Genomic DNA, 27,910 nt, shown 5'->3' on the forward strand with positions numbered 1-27,910 from the left:
TGTGATGTATCTTCTCACAATAATCCTAACACTAAAATATGATACTGTGACATTTATTTATTCTTTTTATCAGACACATGAATTAAATGAATGAAAAACATCAAATTAACTTTTAACTACATTTGATGAGTTTTCACAAAGTTTGCTCATCTATCAGCCGTTGTGAATTAAGGATCTCACTATTAATAATCATGAATAATCATAAAATTCACAGTGCTAAACTTTGTGACATCCCTGAACGTTATTATGATCTCATAATTTTGCGGTAAAATAACATCACAGTCGATTTATGTTGAATCATTAAGCATGCATGAGGAAAAGTCCCTTGCTGTTTGAGTAGTCCGTGTTTGACTAACTAAAAGCTCTACATCAAATATGTGATATTTGCACAGAGAAATCAGCCCAATTTCATTCAGCTCAAAGATAAAGCCCTGAATTTATGAAGCGATTAGAGCTGGTCTTTGTCTGCGAGGCGAGTCAAACCAAATCCCATCACACAAAGTCTACAACTAAAGCTTTTAAAAACTGCTCATTCCTCCTTTTATCTCCTGCACATCCTCCTCTTCCTCCTCTCCAAAGACACGGCTGCATAGAAAACCTGAAATAACTACCATTCTGTGTTATAATAATGTTCTTGAAGGCGTTTCACCGTCTTCCATAACGACATGTGACGTGTGAGGACAGGTGGTGATGGGCAGCCTCGCTTCTGTCACTCTACCCCCGGGGCAGCTGTGGCCACCGCTAATGGGAAGAGCAAACACAAATTGATCGTGCAAGATTCAAGAGTGTGTTGTTGTTGTTGTTGTTGTCAAAAGTAACCAAAAAAATCACTTTAGAGCATCAATGTAATGATTTCATAAAGTGTAAATGCGCAGAATGTAACACATTATAACACAATATGCTCACAATTTACAATATAAAGAACAAAATGGTGCTTCATTTCTTTTTGCATTTCCCCACTTTCCAAAAAACAAACAGTATTGACTAAATATAAAGGAAAATGTTGCAAGTAATATTCCAAAAAATACTACCACTACTTTACCACAGCCTTGCAAAAGGTGTAAATATTATAACAATCAACTTTACTATAGTGTTTTCCATATTTACCATAACACCTTCTGACCTTCTGGAGCACATGCACTGCCATTTCTCTATCTATTTTGCAGAAAAGAAACCAAGAATTGTTCACATTCACATGAAAGTGGACAAAACGATCTTTAAAAAACACACATTCATCCATCGTTTTCTGTTGCCTGCGTTTCCCATTAAAAACAAATCTCAGAGATAAAATCCATTAGTTCATGTTCCAGTGTTGTAACCACATTTGAATATTTGTGTCCCTTTTGTACATTTCATGAATTAACATAACTAAAATTGATTGATTTAGAACCTCTAGAGTTTAGTTTTTAACTATTCACTGGTTCATAAATGAGCTTTTGAAAATTCAAAGTAAAAATAAATACATTTGGTTTTCATTAATATTCATAAAATATCTGTATCTCAAAAAAAGTATAACAGGTAGAAACTTCAAATTACTTTTATCTGGTTTGAAATTTTGATAGAACATTGATAGAATTTGACATTTTGAAGTCTGTGGTTGTATAAATGTGTAAAAATTTGATAGACCTAAAAAGTACCGTAATGCTTAGTTCTAGGGCAGGTCATTGTGGCCAACTTAATTTTGACACTTTTTTCTAGTTTTTAAAAGTACAAACAACACTAAAAATGCTCACGATGTCAGTACAGTCCTCGATCGTTGGTTCCTTATGACCTTTTGGTGCGTTTTTAATACATTTGGACTCATTTTGATGTACTAAACCCATTACAAGTTTACTGAGTACTTCTACATTTATTCCTGCAGTATTCTTTACTCCAGATTATCCTTTCTGGAGCAAACTGCAGTGCCCACATTAAGATAAGATAAGATAAGATATTCCTTTATTGTCCCACATGGGGAAATTTCATTGGTGCAACGCAGGTAGATACAGAGGTAGATACAGAAGAACAGTATTGGTATTACCATACCAAAGTCCACAAGTGCAGGTGCGTCACCGCTGCATGGGGCCCAACAAAGAGTGTATTGAGCGCTGTTTGTCCACAGATTAGAGTTCCTTGTGTTGAACGGTTCAGCAAACAAAGTCACAAAGGAGAAGATGATTACGGTTCAGTTATGCACACCCAAGAAAAAGAGTCCAACGATTTCCTGATGTTTTACTGCGAAAACGAAGGTCAAATGTGAAGAAGTTGGCATGTTTTTTAATCTCAACATGTCTCCAAATGTTCAAAGATCCGTCCTGCAGTTCCAACGCTGAAGGTCGTCGGGTCGTGTAGAGCCAACCGCTAAATATTACTTAGACATGGTGTAAATAAATGATCTTTTTTGTCAAAGATTGCCACGGTGAATGAAAACCTGTAAGGATGTCATGATATCAAATAATAGTGTTTATTTATTGTGAGGAGAAACACCACGATTTAAGAATGATTCTCGATTAGTGGCGATCAAACAACAGTGACATTTTTAATTTTCTTTCCATTCCTCCAGTGAGTGAGCAGCTTTATCAAATCAAACTTTCTGAATGATAAGCTAAAGTAAAGATTGAATTGAAATTATATAAAGTGCATACGGCAGGTTGGACTAAACACATTTCACTTACGGTGCATGTACTGAATATTGATTATACTTAAGGGTTTTAGCTTGAGAATCAATCATCTAAAAGATATTAGACCCTTTGCCTATGGCCACAAAAGCAATTATCTTCTTGACCGTTCCAATACCAGGACTCAGTATAACATTTCAGTTTGTTTTTGCATGGTAAACATTTGACTGTTTCACATGTTATTTAAAAGCATGCATTGAAAAGGAAGCATTGCCACAACCTCCGGGCCGGAGGGGCACCACACCACTGGAACAACATTTAAATATCCCAAACACTGTTTCAATAACTGGAGTTCATACAGTAAAATAACCACTGATTAGAAGAGAAATAACATGATTTATTCACATTGCAAAACTGCTCATCCAATACTGAACCAGAATGAAACCAGGACTAAACCTGCACCAATCAGGTCTGAACCAGCACTAACCCAGAAAAAAAACAGCTCAGAATTAAACAAGGACTAAACCAAGACCAAACCAGGTCTAAACTAGTGCTAAACCAGAATAAACCAGTAAACAAGATTTTGATTTAATTTTTTTAATATTTGGAAGATGGGTCATGGGCCGGATGAAATCGCTTGGAGGGCCTGATTTAGCCCGCGGGCCTTATGTTGAATAGCCCCGCAATAAATAATACATTTTTGGAGGAAAACAATCAGATTGGCATTTTCATCGAGTCATTTCCCATCCCAAATCTTAATAAGACAATCTAAAATGAAACAGTCAGAAAGTGTTTTTCAGCTTTTCCATGGAATATCACTTCTGTTTTAGAACTCACATTACTTGACATTTTTTACTTACATTTATTTTTTTAACATTAACAAGCTACAACTTTACCGATGGGAAACTATAATAGATATTAACCAAGCACCAAAACAAAGTCATAATTTGAAAAACATTGGCTGCTTTGCCGTCAATTATTTATTTAGTAAAGAAACACTTCTTTGCACAAATCCCCAGCCCCAAGAACATTAAAGATGATTCTTATATGGTTATTGACACACCAAACATGGTTTGGCAGATTGTTATGCTCAAAACTAAAAATACATTCATATTTTGAGAGAAAACATTATTGTCCTTTTTTGTTTGTGACAGCAACACATTACAAAGAACCTATGACTTGGGCAACAAAATCCATGTCCTTGAAAAGCAAAAGAGACTATTCTGTTCTCCAAAGAATGATTTTATATAACTATACTTTAAATGCCACAGGAAACCCTGCTTTGCATTTCACATGTCACAGATGTCTCAGAACCTTGGCCAGAATCCTAAAACAGAATATAAAACAGATTAGAATGTCCTTTATATTCTCCAGTCTGAGTGGAAAAGTGCTTCTATTGAGCCAAACACACACACACACATGTACACACACACACACACACACACACACACACACATGTACACACACACACACAAGTACACGCACACACACATGTACACACACACACACATGTACACACACACACACAAGTACACGCACACACACATGTACACACACACACACATGTACACACACACACACACACAAGTACACGCACACACACATGTACACACACACACATGTACACACACACACACACATGTACACACACACACACAAGTACACGCACACACACATGTACACACACACACATGTACATACACACACACACACACACATGTACACACACACACACACACACACAAGTACACGCACACACACACATGTACACACACACACATGTACATACACACACACACACACACACACATGTACACACACACACACACATGTACACACACACACATGTACACACACACACATGTACACACACACACACACACACACAAGTACACACACACACACATGTACATACACACACACACACACACACACGTACACACACACACGTACACACACACACACAGACACACACACGTACACACACACACACACACACGTACACACACACACGTACACACACACACACACACACACACATGTACACACACACACACACACAAGTACACGCACACACACACATGTACACACACACACATGTACATACACACACACACACACACACACATGTACACACACACACACACATGTACACACACACACATGTACACACACACACACACACACACACAAGTACACACACACACACATGTACGTACACACACACACGTACACACACACACACAGACACACACACGTACACACACACACACACACACGTACACACACACACACACACACACACACATGTAAACACACACACATGACAATCTAAATGTAGCTGCTATGGATTCATCCTCTATTCCTGTTTAACCTGCTCAGGCAAACATAAAGGATTCTGGGTATTGTTCTCCTCCCTTGTATGTCAAATAAACCATTACCCAGTTGTGTATCTGCAAAATAACCTGGTTTGCCACGGTCGAAGTTAAAGCTGTTGTGAGGAAAACGTGTTGCAATAGAATGTCAACCAACCATAAATACAGCACCCAAAACGTTATTTTTGTCAAGTTATTTTACTAATACTATGCTGAGGACTACTTTTTTCTCAACGGTAAAGGGTGCAACTGCAACATAGATTTGTGCAGTGTTGTAGGGCAGTTAAAACTTGAAGTATATTAGTAGTAACACTTGGTGAAATCACATAAAAGCAGGTTTTGTACAGACTGGTTTCAGGGGAGGAAAAAGTATTCTGGTAAGATAAGATAAGATAAGATAAGATAAGATATTCCTTTATTGTCCCACATGGGGAAATTTCACTGAAGTAAAATTAAAGATGTAAGAGCAAAACACACCCTAGTAAAAGTAAATTAAAATGCTGGTACTTTACAATTAAGTAAAGTACCAGCAAAAAGTATTTCACACAGATTTTGAGGACTATTAAAACTACTAATTGTGATAAAGATAAAGATTTTTGCTCAAAATAGTAATTTATCTTTAAATATTGTTGTCAAAACGTGGTCTTTAACTCAAAATCTTTCGTCCAGTTAAAGTGTAGTGGAGTAGAAAGTACAGATACCTGCTCTCAAATGTATATAAGTAAAAATAAACAGTATCCATGGTAAAATGTAGGCCTAAGTAAAGTACAGATACTTTTAAAAAAAACTTGACTTTACTTATTGACTACTTATTACTTTCCACCACTGATTGGTTTATGGCCAAACGTAATGATCAAACCAAAAGAACCAAAAAGGCGAGTGACTTCCTTTTCCCTTGTGTGCTTTACTTTGAAAAATGAGACCGGAACCGTGCGCGCGACGCCTGTGTGACTTGCTCTGGTCCAGTAGTTTCTCGGGCAAAGTAAAAGCATCATCAGACCGCCCTCCAAAACAGGAGACATGGGACCTCGGAGCCACGGCGGGGAACTCTTCTCAGCGAGCCACCAACACTGGAACCAGAACCTTTCTACAAACAGCTCAAACAACAAAAAAGGGCTTTGATTCCCCCGTGCGCGTCGGTCATTTCTACTTTTTAAAGGACCGGAAGCCAAGTTTAAATGACCACAGAAGTCATCCGTGCATTTCTGATACCTAGGGCGAAGTGCCACACCTTCGCTTAGCTCAACAGGTAAGTGAATATAACGCTGCTAGTACTGTGTAATGCGCTGTTAGAGTAAATACTACAATTCAACTGCATCGATCAGAGTGTTAGTTGAGTTTAAAGGCGTGCGTCAAAGTTGCGTCGACGCGCATGAACATAACAGGTGTTCGGGATCCGCGCGCTCGCCATATGTTGCAAAGAAAAGTGAGAACATACTCCCTTTTTGTAGATTATATGTGTGCAAAAAACATCGTGTTGTTTGGGGATCAGACTGTTCTAAGCAGTGGAGTTGAGATTGATCCACCTGTTGCTCCACTTTGACGTAAATCTATTGTTTTACCGAAGAATTGGGGAATAAAACAACACTTTTTGGGCTCATCCAGTTCGTTGTCAGTCTTAGAATATGCACAAACAAACGTAATTAACCCCGTGTGCCTCTTTACACTTGTGGGTAAAAGTAACCCAATGCATTCGTCCCAGAGTTGAGCCATAAAAGAACAACCGTGACTCTTGGGCGCTGCCTTTTCCCGGCAACGAATCATATTATTGCCCCGTGTTTCCTTGTGGCTTATTGTAAAACGCATCAAACAAACTGGGAAAGAATAAGGAAGAAAAGCAACAAAACCGTGTGCGTCTCTGGGGTTAATGAGTGCAGGTTTCTGCCCATGTCCTGTGTTTGTCCTGCAGGGATGGAGGACAGGACTGGTCTGGGAAAGGTTAACCAGGTTCCCCCCTCTACCTGTCTGTGGCCTTGAGGTTGTGTTTGAACAAAGAACCTGTTTGAAATGACATATTGGAGGAGACACGTTCACCTGTTTGCTTTCAGGGACACACTGTACATCATTACGTACATCATCGCTGCTGTGTCAAAAGCAGGGAGTTAAGGTCATATATCCAGCCCAACATGGCGTTAAAAGTGCATGCAAATCCTGTTTTGTCTGCCCTGTGCGGGACGATGGGGCAGGAACAGGATGTAAACGTGATGGGAATATTGCGGCGTTGTAATGAGGAGGCACTGGTCTGGGAAGGAAATAAGTGCAGCTTTTGTTTGAGTTCAGATGGTTAAAGACGAGGTATAGGCTTTTATTGTGAAGTAATAATGATTAACACGCAAAGTAGTTAACAATTAATAATGATAGGAACGTGAAGCGTTGTGGGAAAAAGTGATCATGTAGCGGTAAGTAGGCCTGAATTAAAAACGCATAAAAAGTACTGCACACTCTACTTCTGTGTGGAACTTTTCTTTTTGGACTATTTCCCGTTGAAAGCCTCATATACACAGGTGTTAAAAATGGAAAAAGTCACCTTATTATGAGACTTTCACTATATTTAACCCAGATGAAGCTTTTTGGAAGTCGTTTGAGGACATTTTGATGAAGTATATTCACTAACAACATATATTCACATAGTAACATTCACTTTTCATCAAAAACACAAAATCTACACATTTCCCACGTCATTTTTACTAATTACTGCTCAATCTGAGACATAAAACCTCTTTTCTCAGCTCTTGGTATATTATAAAGTTTATCTATTGACCAAATAATGATAAAGATAACCATATTAGTTGCCAAAACGTACTAAATTGCACTCAAGTTGAACCACTGGAACACTTTCTAACACTTTACTATGTTGTTTCATACGGTTTTGGATTCCAATAGTCATATTTCAATTAAATTTCAATTAAATCTATTATCTTTTCTAATTATAGTGAATATGTTACACGCAATACAGTATTTCCCAAAGTCTACATAACTGCTCCTTTAAATAGAAGAAGTTAAAATGTAACTGTCATGATTCACTAACTTCACCAGACTATATTTCCTCTACAACAACAAACCATTTAAAGCGAGCACTTGGTTTTGGGCGGTTAATGATTCACTGTTTGCTCATAAGAGTGTAGTAAATGTATCATTAACTACTCCCCAGCTAATTTCACCTGCTCTCCTCAGACTAGATGTGTTTACATGGCTACGCTCTGAGGATGGACCCATGAGAAGAACAACAGCAGCAGCAGGGAGGGGGGGAGAGGAGGGGAAGAGAGAGGGTAGAGGAGAAGGAGGAGAGAGGAGGGGAGAGGAGAGGGGGGAGGAGAGAGAACAGAGAGAACAGAGAGGAGAGGAGAAGGGTGAGAGGAGAAAGAGGAGAGAGGGGAGATGGGAGATAGACGAGAGAGGGGAGGAGATGGCAGGGAAAGGAGAAAGAGGAGAGCGAAGAGACAAGAGGAGACACACGCCTCCCTAATCACACCTGGTCTTTTCAAACCAGCTGCTGCTTTAGAGCCACGTGGTTCTCACAGCCCGGTGCTGGTGAAGTGGGCCCGGTGCTGGTGAAGCGGGCCAGGTGCTTGGTGAAGCGGGCCAGGTGCTTGGTGAAGCGGGCCAGGTGCTTGGTGAAGCGGGCCAGGTGCTTGGTGAAGCGGGCCAGGTGCTTGGTGAAGCGGGCCAGGTGCTTGGTGAAGCGGGGCCCGGTGCTTGGTGAAGCAGTTCAGGTGCTTGGTGAAGCGGGCCCTTGAGAGCGCCTCAGTGAATGTGCACAGTGTTATCAGGTGTTATCACATCCACTGTTTATTTCACTTCTTGTAATGGCAGAATTATGTATGACATTTAAAGTGACATTTAAGCTGTCGGAAATACAACTTTTAAAAATGAGCGGAATGTGAAGTGGAGAGTACTTTGTTACTACCTCTATAAGGAAGATAAGACCATTAGAAAATATATATATATATATTGTTTTATTGTTACTTTTACATTAAAACTTATACTAAGATGCAACTGAATACCAATATTGCTATATATATATTCTTTCTACTACCAACTGCTGCTATACTGTTGATCTACGTGTTCTTAAAGCTACTACTACTACTGCACCTACTACTACTACTACTACTACTACTACTACTACTACTACTACTACTACTACTACTACTACTACTACTACTACTATTACAATATTACATTTAAAACTGTCTAGAACATGAGTAAGAAATATATTTTATGAAATCACAAGGTCACTAGAAATGATTGTTTTGACTAATATAAAAAAAAACGTCTAGTCGTATATAATCATTAGTCGCGGCCCTCACCAAAAATCGAATCATTATCTGACTTCTGGAGTTATTACATTATTGAAATGTCATTAAACAGTTACGTCTGACGTGAATAATCTGATGTCTTCATAAGTCTTCAGTCTAGATCTCATTATTGAGTTATCCGACTGATCTCGTTATCTGATTTGTCTCTATCCACATTAATGTTCGCATCAGATCCACTGTCGTGCTCTTGGGCGTGTGCATTTCCCGTGTGCGTTCGTGTTGTACGCCGCATGTGACGACGGTGTTGGGAAAACAACGCACGCCGAAGAGCACACAGCGAGCGGGATGTCAGACCAGTTAGCCCACTTTCCCGGCAATACCGCACCCAAGTCGCCCTCATGAACACGATCTCCCTTCTCACTGTCCCATCACTAAAACACTCAAAAAAATAGAAGACTCTGTCCCAGCCACGGTACACTGCGGTAACTTACATAAATCGACCATCGTGGGGCCGTAATTAACTCATTTAAAACGTTGAAAGACACGGCTGTATCTTCTCAAGTCCGATCTTAAACAGGATGAACGACTCATTGAACTAAAATGCATTGAATTTAGCCAAAAATGATTAAAAAAAAATTATCTCAGAATAGCACATTTTTTAGGTTTATAATGTCACTTCCTGGTTGTAATTGATGACATCACACTAGGAAATTACACAGCAAACACTGGGCAAAAACTCATTTAATGTCAATAAAATATATGAGAGCACCTTTATTTTGTAGAATGAATGTTTAAAGAGTCAAAAAGTTGTTTATTTTGTGTAATTCATGCATAAACTTGTCTATCCCTAGTGTGATGTCACTTCCTGTCATTTTCTACTGATTTTTTAAAACATTTTCTCCACAAATACCTACTCGATTGGCGTAAAACTATCATTTATATGTACAACAGGTAAAAACCCACCAAATAAAGCCACATCATAGCTTTAAGGTCTTGTTTTTGCACAATATTATAGTGAATGCTCGTTTATACCTGTATTTACAGTAGCATGAAAAGTATGAGTGGTGTTTTGACCAGCAACTCAAACCCGCAGTTATGTAGTGACTGGAGGCTGGATGGATTTCACAAGACCAAGGGCACAACAAAAAGAGTCGGGATCAAATGTGCGAGAAGGAGGTGACAGTGTCTTATAAAAGAATAACAGACTGGAAGAATATATAGTGTCCGTTTGTCCCACTTAGAGGCAGACGCAAAAATGTAATAGTAACAGTCATTTCAACGTTTGAAAGCTCTAAATTAGAATGTCCTGAAGCCAAAATATACATAATAATGATATATATAAGTAGTAATGAACCACAGAGATGTCAATTGTGAGAATAAACATTGCGATTCAACAAATATAACATTCTGAACCATCAATTTGACATAAAAAGCACTTTACATTTTTAATCAACTTTTTTAGGAAAGGCTGAAAGGCAGAAAGGACTTTTATTTGTTAAATTGTCACATTTCTTTTCATTGAACTAAAAAATACATCATTTAGTTTGAAAATTGGCACTTTTTTAATATTTAATAATTGATATTTAAAAGCAACTTACATTTTCTTCTAAAAATGTCATGATTATGATTCTTTTTTTAGTCTTTACAGCCATATTCTTCATTCATATTAAATCATCTTGACATGCCTGGTCATTAGTGAGATTATATTACGTTGCATTACTTCGTCAGTTTGTAAAAGATGAGTTGCACGTAGAGGTTGTCTTCTTACGTAATGGAATAACCACCGTCATTGCTGTATATTAAGGTTACCGTATTTTCCGCACTATAAGGCACACTCAAAAGCCTTTAATTTTCTCAAAAAACGATGTAGGATTTATATATGGATTAATACTGCTTGTGCTCACCGACCTCGAAGCGATTTTGTGTGGTACACGTTTTGTTTCGCCTTATGCGCCTTATTGTGCTGAATTTACGGTATATATTTATGACTCAATGTTTACCGTAACCACACCTTGCGTAAATGCTGATCCCATAGACATTCTCTCCCGATCCTAATCCGACTTTTAGCACATCCATTCTTCTTTCACACATCCTCGCTCGGCAGATTGAACGCCCCTGGTTTCCAATCCCCTTCACTTTTAGGAGACTTCCGACAGCAATCGCACTTTTATTGCACCGTTTCTCCGAGATGAAACGTTTCAATTCCCTCCGAGGAAAAGTCACAAAGTGTAAAAACGGCAGCGCGGTTCGAGCCGGGCCGTGGATGCAGTCGCCGTTCGCACGTTTCACATATCGAACAGCTGAAGGATCCGCGCTGCCAGACGACAATGGCCGACGCCTGAATGACAGATTCTCATTTGACGCGCCGATTGGATTCTCGATCTCAGTCGCGGCTTCGGAGCGTCTCCCGGGAAGCGACGCGATTGGTCACTCGAACGTTTTAATGAGCCTATTGGTTACTGTAAAACACACGAGATGGCCCGAACGCATATCGCTTCGGCTACAGTAAACGCAGCGAGGTTATAGTGTGATTTTGACACAAATAGCCCTCGTAAACCACTTTAGTATATTCAACATGTTTTCGTGCCATTGCTGTGGCGATCGATCGAGCTTCTCTACACCGTTGTGGGTCCACATATTTACACTTGATTGCACATCAAGTCACATTTGGGGCTTGTGGAAGTTACTCATTGTACAGTGCGCTCACACAAAAGGACATCAGGATAATTCCACGGTGAAGGTCAAACAGTAGAAATGCGGCTAGTGCGGACGCCTGGTTTTTTCCCTCTTTCTGGGCGTATCTAGAGCTATGTACAGAGCAAACAGTGCGGCGGAGACGACAGGGGCGGAGAGACGGGCCGGTGTGTGTTTTTGTTATCCGTCGGGCCGCTCGACCAGACGTGTGTTTTTACATGTTACTGTTGTGACGTAAGCGGTTACTCAGAGCCCTCGTCGTGGCTTAAAGCGGCACAGAGGGAGAAGACGGTGTGTCATGAACTCCCCTCGAACTGTTTTTCTGCCGACCTCCTGCACACTGGATTGCCGGCAGGTGCTGGCTGGTGACACTGCAGGCCTGTTGGCAGCAGTCGGCCCAGCTCCAGATCTGCATCCACGTTTGCCTTGCAAATCAGGCTCCCGTCCTTATTCCAATGCAAAACCCTCTTTTTCCAATTCCGAAACATCAGGTGTGAGCTGAGAGAGCAGGTGACTTGTAGTGTTGTATTCTTGCTTTTATATTTGATATCATCAGCCTTTAAAATGACTCTGAATTCATAACAGAGCTGTTACTATACACTGTAAAATGTAGAACGTACTCTAGTCTATTAAACTCAAGCCCTGTGAATCAATTATATGATCGATTATCAATCATAGGGCTGCAACGAATGATTATTTTGCGAATTGAATATTGAATAATACGTTTAGATCGCAAAAGGTCTTTGAATATAAGATTTCTACTGAATTCGACCCAGATATAGCTCAAGTGAAGCGCTCGAAGACATCCTCATGGAGTCTATTTACATACATGTTTTCTGTGTCCTTTTGTCCTTTTGTCCTGCTCATAAACTGCCGTCTCTCAACACTTCACATGATGGAGTCTGTGTATATTGTCCCGATAACCGTTATTTCATCGATTAGTTACGATGAATCTATTAACTTGTCACAGTCCTAGTACTCGGAGTGCTGGGAAAAGCTCTATAATCTGAACCTAAACTGCTGTCACGAGAATACGAGCTCTTGGGGCTTCATGCTAAAGAACTATATTTATATTACAAGAAAGAATAAAGTCAAGTGTGGTGTGTAATGTTGCATTTTTGTCCCATAAAAATGACGGCGTCGGTTCACAAGTGCTGTTTTGGCCGCTCTATAACACTACTTCTACGTCTAGGAAAATGACTATTATTTACATGTGCCAGATAAGTAAAGGTAATACTTGACACAGCCTGTACGTGTTATTTTAAAGGTATTCCCTTTGACGTAAGAGGCCGTGTCATGAGATCCACTTCAGGGCTCACTATTCTCTCAAAGGTCGTCCTCGACTTTACTGTTCTCAATAGCCACCTTTGTGTGTGAAGTGAAAGTTATAATGTCATAAAATGTTGTTGAACAGCCCCGGAGAGTAATCAAGCGCACTTTATGAGTACGTTTAAGGGCTGGATGATTCGGGAAAAGTATCTAATCTTTCTGTTTAGTAATAAAATGATTGTGTTCAAAGTTCACGTTTCTAATTGACTAAAACAAAAGAATTGCAGCAGATTAATCGACGAGGTAAGCAGCTTTTTATGCAGAATAATGTTATGTAAAAAAGTAATTAAAAGTGATTAAAATTGCAGCCTTTGTGATTCGCTAATAGGCCTGTCACGATATCACGATTTAACGATTATTCATGGTTATTGAGACTGTGAAATCTTTCATTTTCTTCCATTCCCGTGATGTAACGTTCACATAATATTCCTCAAGTTTGTGACCGGCTTTACAACGTTTTTGAAGTTAAATGTGACAAAAATGGCTTGAAAAAAATGTATTTTATTTATTTATTTGGCCGATAAATTGAACTGTCATTTGCCCGTAAAATTGTCTCACGATTATTATTTTTTGGTTCTTACGATTCTATTGTGACCTGAATAATCAATATTATCAATTAACCGGGTAATCTTAACATCTCTATTTGCTAATCCATTCAAATTGCTATTGCGGCCCTATTATTCTTTATAACAAGTGATATTTATGATTACTTCATTTCCAACTCTCATATAATCCAGAATTTGTGTTAAGAACAAATAGTATGACTTTTGTTAGATTTGAGGTGGGAGAAGTCACATTTTCCAAAAGATGAGACAAGATGAGAGTTGTATATATCATAAACACATTTAGGTATCTATATATATATTTGAATACACATTTTTGATGCAATAATTTCAGTTCTAGTCAAACAAATTTGCATATTTTCCAAACTCTGTCAAAATTAAAACTTATCATAGACAAAACCCGGACTAAAACATGGATAATTTACTCAGAATAAGGAAAATCATGAGCCTTTCCTACGCTTTCCTTCTAAAAACTCCAAATCGCGATACATTTTGTTAGTTGCCATATCGATAATTGCGATATCGATACTTTTTACCTTTGTTCAGCCATAAATAAATGTCTCAGTTTAGTTCATGGACTATATTTTGTTGTCTTGTCATTCAAGAACACCTTTTTTTTAGCTGCAGCTTCTCCAAACTAAACCCAAACTTAACCCTTTGTCGTCCAATCCAAACGCAAACACTTTAGCATCACTGTAGCGCGAGGGCTTTCCTGCCCCGCCCCTTAACCACACTGTACACTCGCAGTAGCACCGTAGTCAGAGTACCGCGTTGTAAACCTGTATTCTTCAGGTTTTGATCTCCCTAAGCAAATCTCACGGAGCGGAAGGGTCCCGTAAAAACATCAAATTTACATTCGACGCCAGGGACGAAACAAATGACCTCCCTCGAAAACATGACGGGAAGATAAATCAGAACGGGAGGATGCAAAGCGGGGATTATTATTGACCCGCCTCGACTAGTAATTGTACGAATCAGCCAATAGTGACTTGTGCCCGGGCCAATACGCCGCTCCTTTAATGCGATAGTTTGCCGCTGCTGCTCGCCCGCTGGGAAATTACCTCCCCTGCAGGAAGATACGGGACGCGTCTGTGGAGGATGTGACGCAACAGCGTGTGAAGCAGGGGCCTCTATTTAAAGCACAGCCTGTCCGAGCTGCGGGACTCTGCGGCAGATCGCACTTGGCCCCCGGGCGCTCCCGCTCCTCCGCACACCCAACGCTAAATGTGCTGTAAAAGATCCAGGCGGGACCGACAATGACTGTTGTGGGGATTGTAATGGAGGAAAATGAAGAGGGTTTAACTACTTTTCCAAGATAATGTTAGAATTGCTGTTAAAGGTGAAATTAGATCATGGAGTATGTTGTGATTAGAAAACTGCCAATCGTAAAAGAAAGAGAAAAGAACATGATATTTGCTTGAATTTGCACGACAATTTCGTTTTTGTGTGTGAACCTCAAGCATTTAGCGCATTTCTATTCAATTGCAAAAATGTGATCTGAAAATAAATGTTAATGTAAGACACAAATTGCTCCGACAATTGATTAATTGAAGGACGTCATAATCGACATGCGCACCATGGAAAGAATAACTGCCGGGCTCAATTTGAAAATGGACAAATTCAATCAACAGTGGACAAAATGGCACTCTTTTTCTGAACATAGTATTACAGCCTTAACCCCTCTTTTCTTTGGATGACTCCAACTTACTTAAAAAATTATAATTAAAAAAAGGTTTTCTCTTTTTTTCCCTTCTTTTTTTCCCTTCTTTTTCCCTTTTTATTGTATTTGTTTGTTTTATGATTGTTCTTGTTGTTTTATGTTTATTTTTTTTATTTTTTTATAATTATAATTAATTTACAAAAGATATTAATTTTTTGTGAATTCTTTTTGACTTTCGATGACTTTAGGGTCAAAAGTATCAATACTATAGATCCTAAAGTCAGTATCTAAACTAGATACTCATTTAAAAAAGTGTTGATACTGAAAAAATCACATAAAAATACTAAATTTGACCAAATTGTTATAACAGTCTTGGTCTTTATTAGAACTAGAATCAGACGTGATATTTAAGAAAGTACCAGTAATATTATCTTATGTTAAATATTTGATTGTATTGTCTAAGAACATCACAATAAATCAATAAAAGTACAACTATATAGCCTTATTTGAACATTTACAACTGAACTTTTATGCATTTTTCATTCTAATCAGCTCTTTTTGCTGCGTTTTTCCTCTAAAAACGATGTACTTGATAATAAAAAGTGACATCTCTTCAAATATGATCTAAATGTTGATACATTGGCCACCTCTGTTTTCCTTCTCCTGTGGTATCCAAGAGTAACACGCAGCATTATCCCTGTGCTTTTCTCGGCCACAGACCTGCAGGGGCATAATTACATGCCTGGGAATAACCAAGTCATGCCTAGCTGCGCTCGCACAGATAATACCAGGCTTTGACGGGGGAAAATGTGACCGGCGCGATGCAGATTGGACCGATAGCCTTTAAGGACCTCGTTACATAATTGCCCTGTCACGTTCCCGTTTGTCGTTTACGTGTGTGATCGATGCTGCCGTGAGCATTGAGGCTACAGCCCACCTGCCTGAGGGGCTCTCTTTGGCCACAAAAGAACAGTTTGGCCCCAAGGATGTTGTATATTTGCTGCTATGGAGTCGTTTGCTTTTTTTTTTAAAACCAAGATTAAAGTCAAAAGTAAGTTAAACCATGAAAACGCGTCACTTTCAAAGTATAATTCGGTTCAGCGAGTACATTTTAAACCCTTTTAGGAGCATTAACACATAAGAGAAACCTAAACTACTCCCAATAATCGCATGCATTTCAAAGTACACGGTCAGGAGTGTGTTTCAGGGGCCAAAGGTTTAAAGTACTGATGTGAGGGCGGGCCATATTGACAAAAATGAAGTATCTGACAACGAAATCGACAGAAATGTGTTCAAATATGTAGCCGAGGTTTATTATTGACACTTGTACAATTAATGCAGAAAGATATATTTTTATGAGCTCATTTTTTAGCATTTTTCTTATTTTTCTATAAATAATATACTTGATAATCTTAAAAAACAACATTGACAATATTATCTGCATTTTGATATAACGCCCACTTGGGATGTCACGATATCAAATTTTGGAGTTATGATTATTGTGAGATGAAATGTCATGATGATTATTATATTATCATGATATAGGAAAATACTTGCATTTGTTTGTCTCATTTAAATTGTCTTATAGATTGTACTTCTTCTTTTACGTGAACGTCTTAAAGAAATCAAACTTTCTGAATTGAAAAGTCATGTTCATAACAGACTTATAATAATAAGTAAGTTCATATATACATCCAGATATAAAAGCTTTTGTGTTAAAGTCATGTCGAGTTTAGATTGAACTGAAATAACTTATTTTTGCCTCTAAAATGGTCGTTATAATTTATTTTTTATTTTTCTGTGTGATCTGAATAATCTTGACTTGCCTGTGGCTCACCCCTAATATTAAGAAGTATATTTATTTACCATAATAAGTGTAGTTTTTGTGATTTGCCAACTGAGATTATTCATATTTCGATTTGGTTGTGATTAATCTTGTTGCCCTTGTGAATTATAAGCTGCTTTATGATTGAATATTAAATCTTCACACATTATTTTGATAAGGATAGTGTTGTTAAAAGTATAAAGAATCGATACTGTAACTAGATAATCATTTGTATCAAGTTTCGATAATAAGAAAAATGACAAAAAAAAGACAAAATGTGACCTTTCTTGAACAGATTTAAAAGGATCTAAAGCTTTATCAGAACTAGTATAAGACAACACGGTAACATTTAGAAAGTACTATTATTTTGTGTCGAAAATAACATTCTAAACATTCTGAAAAAGGCGTTTTTTGTTTTTACTGTGGTATCAAAGCCAGTATCAAGTTTCTAACTTATTACTTTTTTTTTATTATCACAATTACTAGTTAAATAGCCTAATAACACATGAACAAATGAGCAAATAGAACATTAAGAATGATTTTGGCGTCTGAGTTAGAAGTTAGGTTTAGGGCATTAATTAGCATCTGAATCATTCTTAATAAACGACTTAAATTAAAGTGCATACGACAGGTTGGACTATAATATAAAGTAATGAACATGATTATTTTCAAAAATTTACTTAAGTTTGATCATTTTGGTGATATTTATAATTGTACTTCCTGGTTGGACATGAGCAGCAGATTCTTTTACCTAGCAACCACAATGTAAACAAGGGCCATAATCCATATAAATTACACAACGATGATTTGACAACTAAAAATACCTGGTAGCACGTTTATTTTGTTGAAAAGTCAGTCAGAAACATTTTCGTGTTCAGTTGTGTGTAAAATAGGACACAGACAGAGAGAGAACTCAACTTTATTTCATTTTCAACTTTTATTTTCACAAACTGCCCCGTGACTGATGTTAAACTATGATGAATATTTACCACATGGTCATACTCACCAAACTAAGCAATAATTAATTCATAATTTGCTGGCTGTGAATAAAATGAATTCATTACACTGGATAATGCCAACGCTGAACCTCTATTCATAAATAGATGTTTTGTTTATTAGAAAACCCATGAAAAAATGCTATAAATGACATGTCTTTAGTACAACATTTTACATCGACTGAATAAATACACATTTTAAATACACATTTACAACTGAATTAAGTAAAACACACTTTATTTCCACTGTTGGTAATGTAATACTATGACTTAGAGGCAGATACCATTTGTGAGAAAATACATTTGACATTGACATTTTCATATTTAATCATCACATTAATGATGGCAATGTCAAATAGCCTCTTTATATTGTGCATCACCAGCCACCACTGCACACACATGTCCTTTAAAACCCTGGCACATGCTTTATTCAGGCTTTTAAAAATGTATCTATTATGAAGCGTTTCCACGATATCGACTTTTATTTGTTCCACGTGAAAAAAGCGTGTCATTTTGAGCGATGGCTGTTTACTTCTTGTGAACACAGCGTCGTTGCCTGGACGTTCTGTTGGGCCGGACCCATTACATCACGTCCAATGTCCCTGTTTGCACTGAGCCACCTCCCCTGAACACACACCGGGCCGTCGGCGTCACCCCCTCTCGTCAATAGCCCCCCTGTCGCCGCGGCGTTCACAAAGTTGAGTCTGAAGTCTTGTCGCCGGGCGTCCCATCCCTCTTCCCGTAGACACCGTACCCTCTGCAGACAAGTCCAACTCAAGCTCTCGCCCATTAATTATTCACAATGAAATGCCAACGCCTGGAGAAACAAACCCCCAGGATGCAAAAGGAGACTGCTATCCCCAATAAATAAATAAATAAATAAATATATATATATATATGTATATATATTATATATATTTATTTATATATATATATATATATATATATATAAATAAATTATATATATATATATATATATATTATATATATTTATTTATATATATATATATATATATATAAATAAATAATATATATATATATATATATATACATATATATATATATATATATACATATACATATATATATATATATACACATACATACATATATATATATATATATATATATATATATATATATATATATATATATATACATATACATATACATATATATATATATATATATATATATATATATATATATATATATATATATATATATATATATATATATATATATATATATATATATACATATCTACAAGTCCTACTGCAATGATGGATGGCAATAGTATCTTTATCAGAGCTCCGGCCCAGACAGTTCTCATCCCGCCACCGCGTAAACCCAGGGCAAACCCAGACGTGAGTGATGAGAGGGAACGTGTGGCGTGGAGGGGAAAAAAATCCCTCGTTTAGAGAGCACTCACATGTCAGAGGTGCTGAACCGTGGAATCAATAGCAGTCGAGCAACGCGCGGAACCGGGCCATTACGGAGCAACCTTTCCGTCAATCACTGAGAAGGGGAGGGCGGTACCGCGGACGAAACCGTGACGATGATGTGTAAAAGTTGTGTCTCGGAAGAAGGGGATGTAAAGGTTAATAATGATGGCGGCGGTGTGTCTTCCAGGTGCCGACGCCGCTGGCCAAATGGGGTGCCAATGCTGCCGGATGATAAAAAGGTGAGCGTTTTACACAAAAGTTTTGAGCTTTTTTGATAGTGTATTTGTAGAATCAGAATCAGAAAAACAGTTTACTCACTAGTGATGTGCGTCTGTGATACGGTGCAGCATGAAACAATGAATGATACTGGTAAAATACTGTGGTTTGACTAAAGATAAAAACGAAGGACCGTATTTTCCGGATTATAAGATAAGATAAGATAAGATATTCCTTTATTGTCCTACATGGGGAAATTTCATTGGTGCAACGCAGGTAGATCGCACCGGCCAAAAAATGTATAATAGAGAAGAAAAAAACATATATAAGTCGCACTGGAGTATAAGTCGCACCAGCCCAAAAATGTATAATAGAGAAGAAAAAAAACATATATAAGTCGCACTGGAGTATAAGTCGCACCGGCCCAAAAATGTATAATAGAGAAGAAAAAAACATATATAAGTCGCACTGGAGTATAAGTCGCACCGGCCCAAAAATGTATAATAGAGAAGAAAAAAACATATATAAGTCGCACTGGAGTATAAGTCGCACCGGCCCAAAAATTCATAATAGAGAAGAAAATAACATATATAAGTCGCACCGGCCAAAAAATGTATAATTGAGAAGAAAAAAACATATATAAGTCGCAGTTTTGGGGGAAATTATTTTATAAAATCCAAGACTAAGAACAGACATTTTATCTTGAAATGCAATTTAAAATAATAACAGATGAGAGAACACGGTGAATAGGTGTACGTATGCTAACGCTAACACCTTCAGCTACATGACGCACAGACAACGAACTGTGGTAAGTGTCTGGTATGTTAACGTAACATATTAATAGTTATTATAATATAAAATGTAATACTATTCCTGGACAATAATTTGAATGCAGTAATAAATTAATAGAGTAAAAAAGCTAATTTGTTCTTACGTCGTGTCGCTACAACAACACCAGCTTATTATCGATATTGCAATTGTTAACAATTCGTGGGTTTCAGCTTCCTGTTTATAGGAGACTTTTGAGAGGTTTTTACTTTTCGAAAAATCATCATATTTAGTTCTGAGGTGTTTCCTGGTTTTGAAACTGTATCACATGCTTTGAATAGTTTCTAGTCTCATGTGAGGAGCCACTGTGCAGCAAAAGGTTGATAAACAGGTAATATTGAAACATTGAAACACACTGATGTTTGTTTCATTTCTTAAATACCTGTTTCCCGACCAGGAATAAGAGATAAAGTTATAAAAGTAGTTAAAAAAGACAGTTTTTGTGCGTTTGGACAATCAATACTATTAATACTATGCTAAATTGACTCTAAACATATGATTATTTCTTCCTCTTGTCACTAAACCACTGGAAGTTGTATTCAGAGTGATTCATGCATATTTGTGTCATGTTTTAATCTCCTGTGGGTCAAAAGCAGGTTTGGATTTGACTAAAAACGTAGCACTCAACACGAAAAAAGGTTGAGAACCACTGGTTTAGAAACAATAACACGCCCATTTTAATCGTAGAAAAACGCACACATTTGGATTCACCTTCTGCTGCTTCACACCAGCTTTTCCCCTCTTTGCCCTCGGCTGTGTAAAACTCCACAGTGATTTCTTGTCCGCTCGATGCAGCGAAGACTCCTTTCTGTGCGAGCCCTTTGTGCCGAGGCTGCTCAATATGCCAATAGCCATCACCCCTGGATACTGTAGCTCTCCAGTCGGACCGGGCCGCTCATCTCCTACAGTATTTGACTGTGATTTCTGAGGGGGGAAAAGCTACATTCCGCGCCCGTAATCCCCCCGGTATTCTTGTTCCCATGTCAAACCCGACACATGTAAGGCTTGTGACGCCGCCGCATACCTCTTTAATCGTGCGGAGTGTCACATTTCGAAGCTTAAGCGCGCTCGGTGGTTCGGCGGGGCGGGCCGCTGGGTTACTGGGTCAATGCCGCGTGCTTACGGACGTTATTCGCGCGGGCTAATGCCGCTTTATGCCACTCTGGACACTGGCACAGCACTTTTAGCGCCGCAAGACTTTGGTTTAGCGAAAGCACTGGAAGTGTCTGAAAGTGCATTTTGGCAGGGATTACGGGGCCAGGCTCGTTGGAGGACGGTTCTAGTTCTGCCACTGCCCCTGTTCTGAATAATATGACCTACATGTTTTTAAACCAGGGTCAATTCTCTGTGGCTGTATAATTCATCTAGATCAGGCATGTCCAAACTAGGGCCTGGGAGCCAAATGCGGCCCTCAAACCAATTTTTGTTGGCCCTCCAGCTTCCTGCTATGTTGGCCAAAACAACAAAGCGTAGTACTTTTTACAGTGAAATTGGGAAAATTCAGGCATATTGATGTTATACCAACCTAATATTAATATTCTAGGTCTAATTCAAGGTGTGGAGGCTCAACGCAATTACGTCAAATGCAAAATTTCGAATGATTCACTTTGTCATTCAACAAATTCGTCGTTGTCAAGTTGTTTGTGGCCCTCTGCCTCGTTTAAGTTTCAAAATGCGGCCCTTGGTGAAAAAAGTTTGGACACCCCTGATCTAGATTTTATCATTTAGGCCCCAATCAATTGTAAAAGAAACGTTTGTGTCAGATAAAACACTCGGTAGCTTTCAAAAGATGGATCACACGACATTAATAAAACTATATTAACTGTATTCTTCCTTGGCACGTTTGCTTTTTCCCTCATTTAAATAGATATTGTTTTGCCGCACACAAACAGTAACAGCAAACACACTTCCTTGTCTATACTTGTCGATACAGTGGTTCATCAACGTGCCATGAGCTTGAAATTGAGCTGAAATTGAGTCGTCATTCCTTGTGTATTATGAAAGCGCTCTTTTGTCCATCAATGTGCTCGACCAGGATTAATCAAAAGAATAACGTTAGACTAATCGATTAGCAAAAGGATCGTTAGTTGCGGCCCCAGCAAAGACTAGACTGTAATGTGATCTTATTTGACTTGTTGAACATCTACAATTCATGGACAAAAAGCACCACAGAATAAAACAGCCCTTAAGCACACATAGTCTTGGGATCTGTGTTTTCCTGTACATTAAAAATACATGTGTGGGCTTTTGTTTGCACTCTTATGCAAGTTGTCCTGTCGGGTCCCGTGCATCAGGCGGGAGCTCCTTGTGTAACTGTGCAAAGTGTGATTGAAGTGATTATTGCAGAGTAAACGTACCACTTTATGTTCTTCTCTCCCTGAAGCGCCGACATGAGAGCGAGGGAATCCCACAGTGAGCCTTAAGTCCCCGCCCACTTTATGCAAAAGTCTGATTTGTTAATAAAAATAGGTTAGCAAAGACAAAGGGAAAACAAAGGGTTCTTGGTTGAACTTTTGGGGCTAATGTCAGACAGAATCAGGACTTTTCTTTTACTACTGTTATTGCCTGACACTGTTTTAAACGTATTTTCAATTCAGTTTATTTCTGTCAATTCCCAACACTCACAGGAGCATCGCCTCGGGGGGCTTTTCAAAATTGAGTGAGAGAAAAGGACAATGAGCAGGCTAAATTAGGCTAACTAAATATTGCTGATAGGAAAAGTAGGAGGTTTTTAATTCTGGTCCGATCTGGCCTGACCATAAGCATTTGAGAAGAGGAGTGTTTTAAGCCTGGTCTTGAATGAAGAGACTGTGTCGGGCTCTTTAAAAGAAGATAAGTTTGTTATCTTATCCCCTTCCTGCGGCTACACTATTTAAGCATCCAGATCACATACACCTGTGTTCATGATGTCGTTCCCCTCCCTCCCACCCTTTTTTAATTGTTCTAATTATTCAAATGTATCTCCTGGATGGGGGTATCGAAGCCCGGGAGCCAGACGCCCCAAAACGGCATCCATTTCTGCACATTTGTGTTGTTCATGTTTCTCGTATCCCAATAAACACTTTGCATCGTAGCTGGGGTCGTGGTCCTTGTTAGTGAACATGGACAGGAGCTCATACTGTGCTATTAGAGACTCCGGGACCACCATAGTGTTCACAGATGTTTGATGACAATAAATAATATATGATTGCGACAAGTGCATAGCATGTTTCCCGTAATCGTTGTGCTGAGTTGGCCAAAAGAGATGCCACAGCTGTCCTGGGGCGGACTGTGCCTATGCCACTGAATATAGCAATAACTGCACACGTTAACTGTATGTACCGCAGGACACAAACAGTGAAGTGTCCCGCCATAAGACAGCAGCGTGGTGGAAATAGAACAGCTCGAGTTGTTACTTTTCTGGAACAGCTGGAAGTTGAGTTTCCATTTTAGATTTTCTCGTCCAACATTTGTCTGGTGTTATTTTTATTAGCTTTCGTCTGATCCTCAAATGTCACCTTGGCAGCACCGGGGAGACGGAAAACATCCATTTCCCCCACAGCGAGGGGTGTTGGAACGACGCCTCGCGAGTATGACTCAGGCGAGAGAAACTACCGCGATCGATCGGTGAAGTTCCATGCTAATTCTCAGGTTCGGGCTTTAAGGTCGGAAAGTCAGCGCTCAAATGGAGTCGTCGGGAGCGCTGCGCAGCCAGAGAGGCAGAGGCTCTGCGGCGGAGGAAACAAATGAGCTCTCAAAGCAGATGGGTGTGAGCGAGCGCAGCGGGCGACGTCTGGCGGCCGGTGAACGAGGCCGTCAGACGAGAGGCACGGAAAACAGAGCCCCCCCGTCGCCTCGGCCCGGCCCCGCCTCCGAGCTGCTAATGCTGACACGACATCAGGCATCAGAGACACAGAGGGGCTAAGGCAGGAGAAAGACCTACACCAGAGTCACTCTAAATGTGTGGCGGAGGTTGCTTTGTTATATGTTGTTATGATAGTTTATAGCAGAAAATGTGTAATTGTGAAGGTTATGGGTAATTTAAATCTGGCTTACAATTGGGGGTTTGAAAAAAAATAGATCTAGGTCTTCAAGGATTTAGTTTTTAGAAGCTATATTTAAAAAATCAAGAAAAAGATTGCAAAAATTAAATTTTTACACTATTTAACTCTTATCTGCAAAAGTGAGAGTAAATGAAGAGTTACAGTAAAAGTGGCTTTTCAAAAGGACACATTGTGCACACATTGGAGGCTTCTCGTTCCCGCCGTTGCTGGGTGTGTGAGGTGTTTGTATTGATTCACACAAGCAACATCTGACTCCTGGAGCCCAGTCGGACCAAAATAGTCTGTCTGTCACCGGGAAATAAATACTTTCCAATCTGCTGCTTTCTTTGGAAAGAAGAGATGGCATTTAGCTCACTTTTCTTTTAGTCTGACAGCAAGAAATGGTTGGCACAAATATTGATTTTGATGAGTTTATTTGACACGGGGCAGTGCATTTTCATAAAACGCATGAATAAACATGAGTAAAAAAGCCAAATGATCCAAAAGGCTTCCTTTTATCCATAGTCCCCTGGTCATAATGGTAAACGGACATTAAAAGGCATTAACAAGACAAAACAGACACTGTACATAGTTAGACACAGACAAAAACAACTCTAAATGTTACACATACTTTGTTAAATGTATCTTTCTTTTGTGAAATAAGTAGCTAAATAAAGGTACTTGTCCTGTATACTTCCTGTATACCAGACAGACAGTATCATTTGTAGTAAATAGTTAAATTTAAGTAGATTGTGTCTTTATAATTGTGACCAAATACTAAATATATATGTTTTAGATGTTTCTTTTTAATAGAATGTGTCTTACATGTGACATGGTATGTTGAATAGTGAGGTCAGTGACATTTGATGTGTCTTTCAGTTACATCTATGACCCGTCGGTGGGGGTGGATGGCAGGAAGAGCGACCCCGCCGTCAGCTCCCTGTATCAGTCGCATCGCCTCTCAGGAGCGCCCCCCGGTGGAGACCCTCGCGCCGCCCAAGGCAAGCACAAACAGGGCATCCACAACCCGGGCTTCAGCAAGTCCAACGACAGCACGCTCAAGCTGGAGGTGGACAATAACCATGTGAACTACCGACTGCATTCTGTGCACACCAAAGAGCTGCACAGGAAGGCCAGTGCCCCGCCTGCAGAGGGCGCTCTTTACATCATTCAACCAGATGCTCCGGGACCAAGATGGATCATGCAAGAGCAGCCCAGCCAAGTGCCAGTTTACCCAGCGCTCCAGAGCTATGGGCATCAAATGGACTACAACGACAGAGAGGTCAGAAATGGCTGGAGCGTCTCCACCATCGAGTGTAGAACGGAGAGTTTGTCCGCTGATGAGCTGGATGAGGGAGTAGGAGGGACCCCGGAGTACCCCTGTGACACCGGAGACGAGAGCAGTGTCCTGTCTGTGGATATCCACACCAGCACCACCAGCGTCTCCTCCGTCGACACCAAGGCGCCAAAGACCCCTGAACTGTCCACAATAGAGAGCGGCATCGTGGTGAGCAAGAGCGATGAGGAGGAGGAAGAGGAGGAGCCTAGGAACGAGGCGGAGGAGGTGGAGAGTGTGACGGACTCGATGGTGGCAGAGGCTCTGGCTGCTCTGGATTCGGCCACTGCTGGAGAGGAGTTTGAGTGAACACTTTTATGCTTTTATCTCTGTGAAGGAACGAGAACGTCACTGATCACAACATGCAAATGAACAGATGACTTGGAAATATGGAAATATCTAGTGCTTGTGTCTGGAGCTCAGAGCAGGCTACAGCCTACAGTTGTCTAGAAACATAACTTTGAAGGAAATTATTTAACTATTGCTTGAAAATAGTCAATCTCAGGCAACATTGAAGTTATTTTTTTATTTGAATAAAAATTGCATTTAGACTTTTCCAAAGACTTTTGGAAAAAATGAAATGAAGGAACTCTGTTTACAAAGGTGAATTTATTTTTAAAGCTCTATTTAGTGGTTGTGTACAGACAGTGTCTGCCTTGTGAAGGCAACATTTCCAAAGCTGCAAGGATCATGTAAGCCCCGAGTACAGAGCGCTGAAGAGAGCGGGGTGTCTAGACTGAACACTGCCTGCAGCCATATCAGCCTCTGTCTGTTCCAATGGAGCTTGACACTCCACAGCCCTAATGCCACTGTGAGTGATCACCCACTGCTCTGCCATCTACCTACTGCACTCTCACAGGAGCGGCACAATCACAGCACATGTTTCACTGTCGCCCAATGAGGTCTCAGCAAACAGAGGAAAGGTCACGGGTGCATTTTACATGCTGCCCATGTTTTGTGTTGCTGTTGTCCTCGTACATGGAACATTATCTTTCATTTACTTTTGGAGAGATGTAAACATTATATTTAAAACTAGGGTTGCACAATACGTAATATACTTTAACTTAGCACACACTAATTCATGTATTAAGGGTATTATTAGCTCTAGTAAAAGGTTAAATTCTAAAATGTAATTTTGAATAAACCTTGTTGCAAGTCAGCAATAATAATGCCGCTTTTAGAAGGATTTGTAACAATATTGCAACACATAAACAACATGTGTAGTTGAATGTCCTGGTATTGTGCAGCCCTAACTGAAGCACACGGTTTGTAGCGTCATGTTAATTCTCTGTACACTTCACTTGTCTTTGTTTTCACTGCATGAAATGAATCATTTAATGTACACAGTGCTCATTTCTCAAGCTGATTTAGAATAATATATTATAACGTATAATAATGACACAAATAATGTAGCCCATCACTTCCACGACTTGTGCCAGAACTATGCAAAGCTTTCTTTTCTTACCAAAGGACTCAAGGAAAAGTGAATACCTGGCGTTTCTCTCAAAGTGCAATTTTGACCTTGGCTGACCTTCAGATCTCGCCGGAGCAGCCGAGGGTTGAGGCTGTGGTAAATGAAGCGCTGTGGGGCCGTCTCTCCTCCCAGGCCTCTTTTACAGGTCAGGCTTTGTGTCCGGTGTCTGCCCGGTGACGTTAGGTGCATCCCGGCGCTTAATGAACTGGCTGAGGCTGGAGGGTGCAGAGGGAGGAGGGTGCAGAGGGAGGAGGGTGCAGAGGGAGGCTGGAGGGTGCAGAGGCTGGAGGGTGCA

The 27,910-nt window shown here is 39.5% G+C and overlaps 1 protein-coding gene across 3 annotated transcripts in view; it reads left to right on the top strand.

Annotated features, from left to right (window-relative positions):
- The window catches only part of LOC140371856 (uncharacterized), a 179,939-nt gene extending 152,095 nt beyond the window's left edge, over positions 1-27,844 (top strand). Inside the window, exons 2-4 of one of the 3 annotated variants that reach the window (XM_072459085.1) lie at positions 6,132-6,221; positions 19,927-19,978; positions 25,685-27,844. In XM_072459085.1, the coding sequence (XP_072315186.1) occupies positions 19,947-19,978; positions 25,685-26,450 (798 nt within the window). In that variant the 5' untranslated portion in view covers positions 6,132-6,221; positions 19,927-19,946 and the 3' untranslated portion in view covers positions 26,451-27,844. Of the gene's footprint in view, positions 1-5,966; positions 6,222-19,926; positions 19,979-25,684 lie in introns of those variants that run through there. The other 2 variants (XM_072459086.1, XM_072459084.1) reach the window with 2 other exon arrangements.
- The last annotated feature ends 66 nt before the right edge of the window (positions 27,845-27,910 follow it).

This window comes from Eucyclogobius newberryi, unplaced genomic scaffold (assembly GCF_026437365.1).
Source record: "Eucyclogobius newberryi isolate DKJ021-1_F unplaced genomic scaffold, fEucNew1.0.hap1 SCAF_22, whole genome shotgun sequence".
Classification (NCBI taxonomy): Eukaryota; Metazoa; Chordata; class Actinopteri; order Gobiiformes; family Gobiidae; genus Eucyclogobius; species Eucyclogobius newberryi.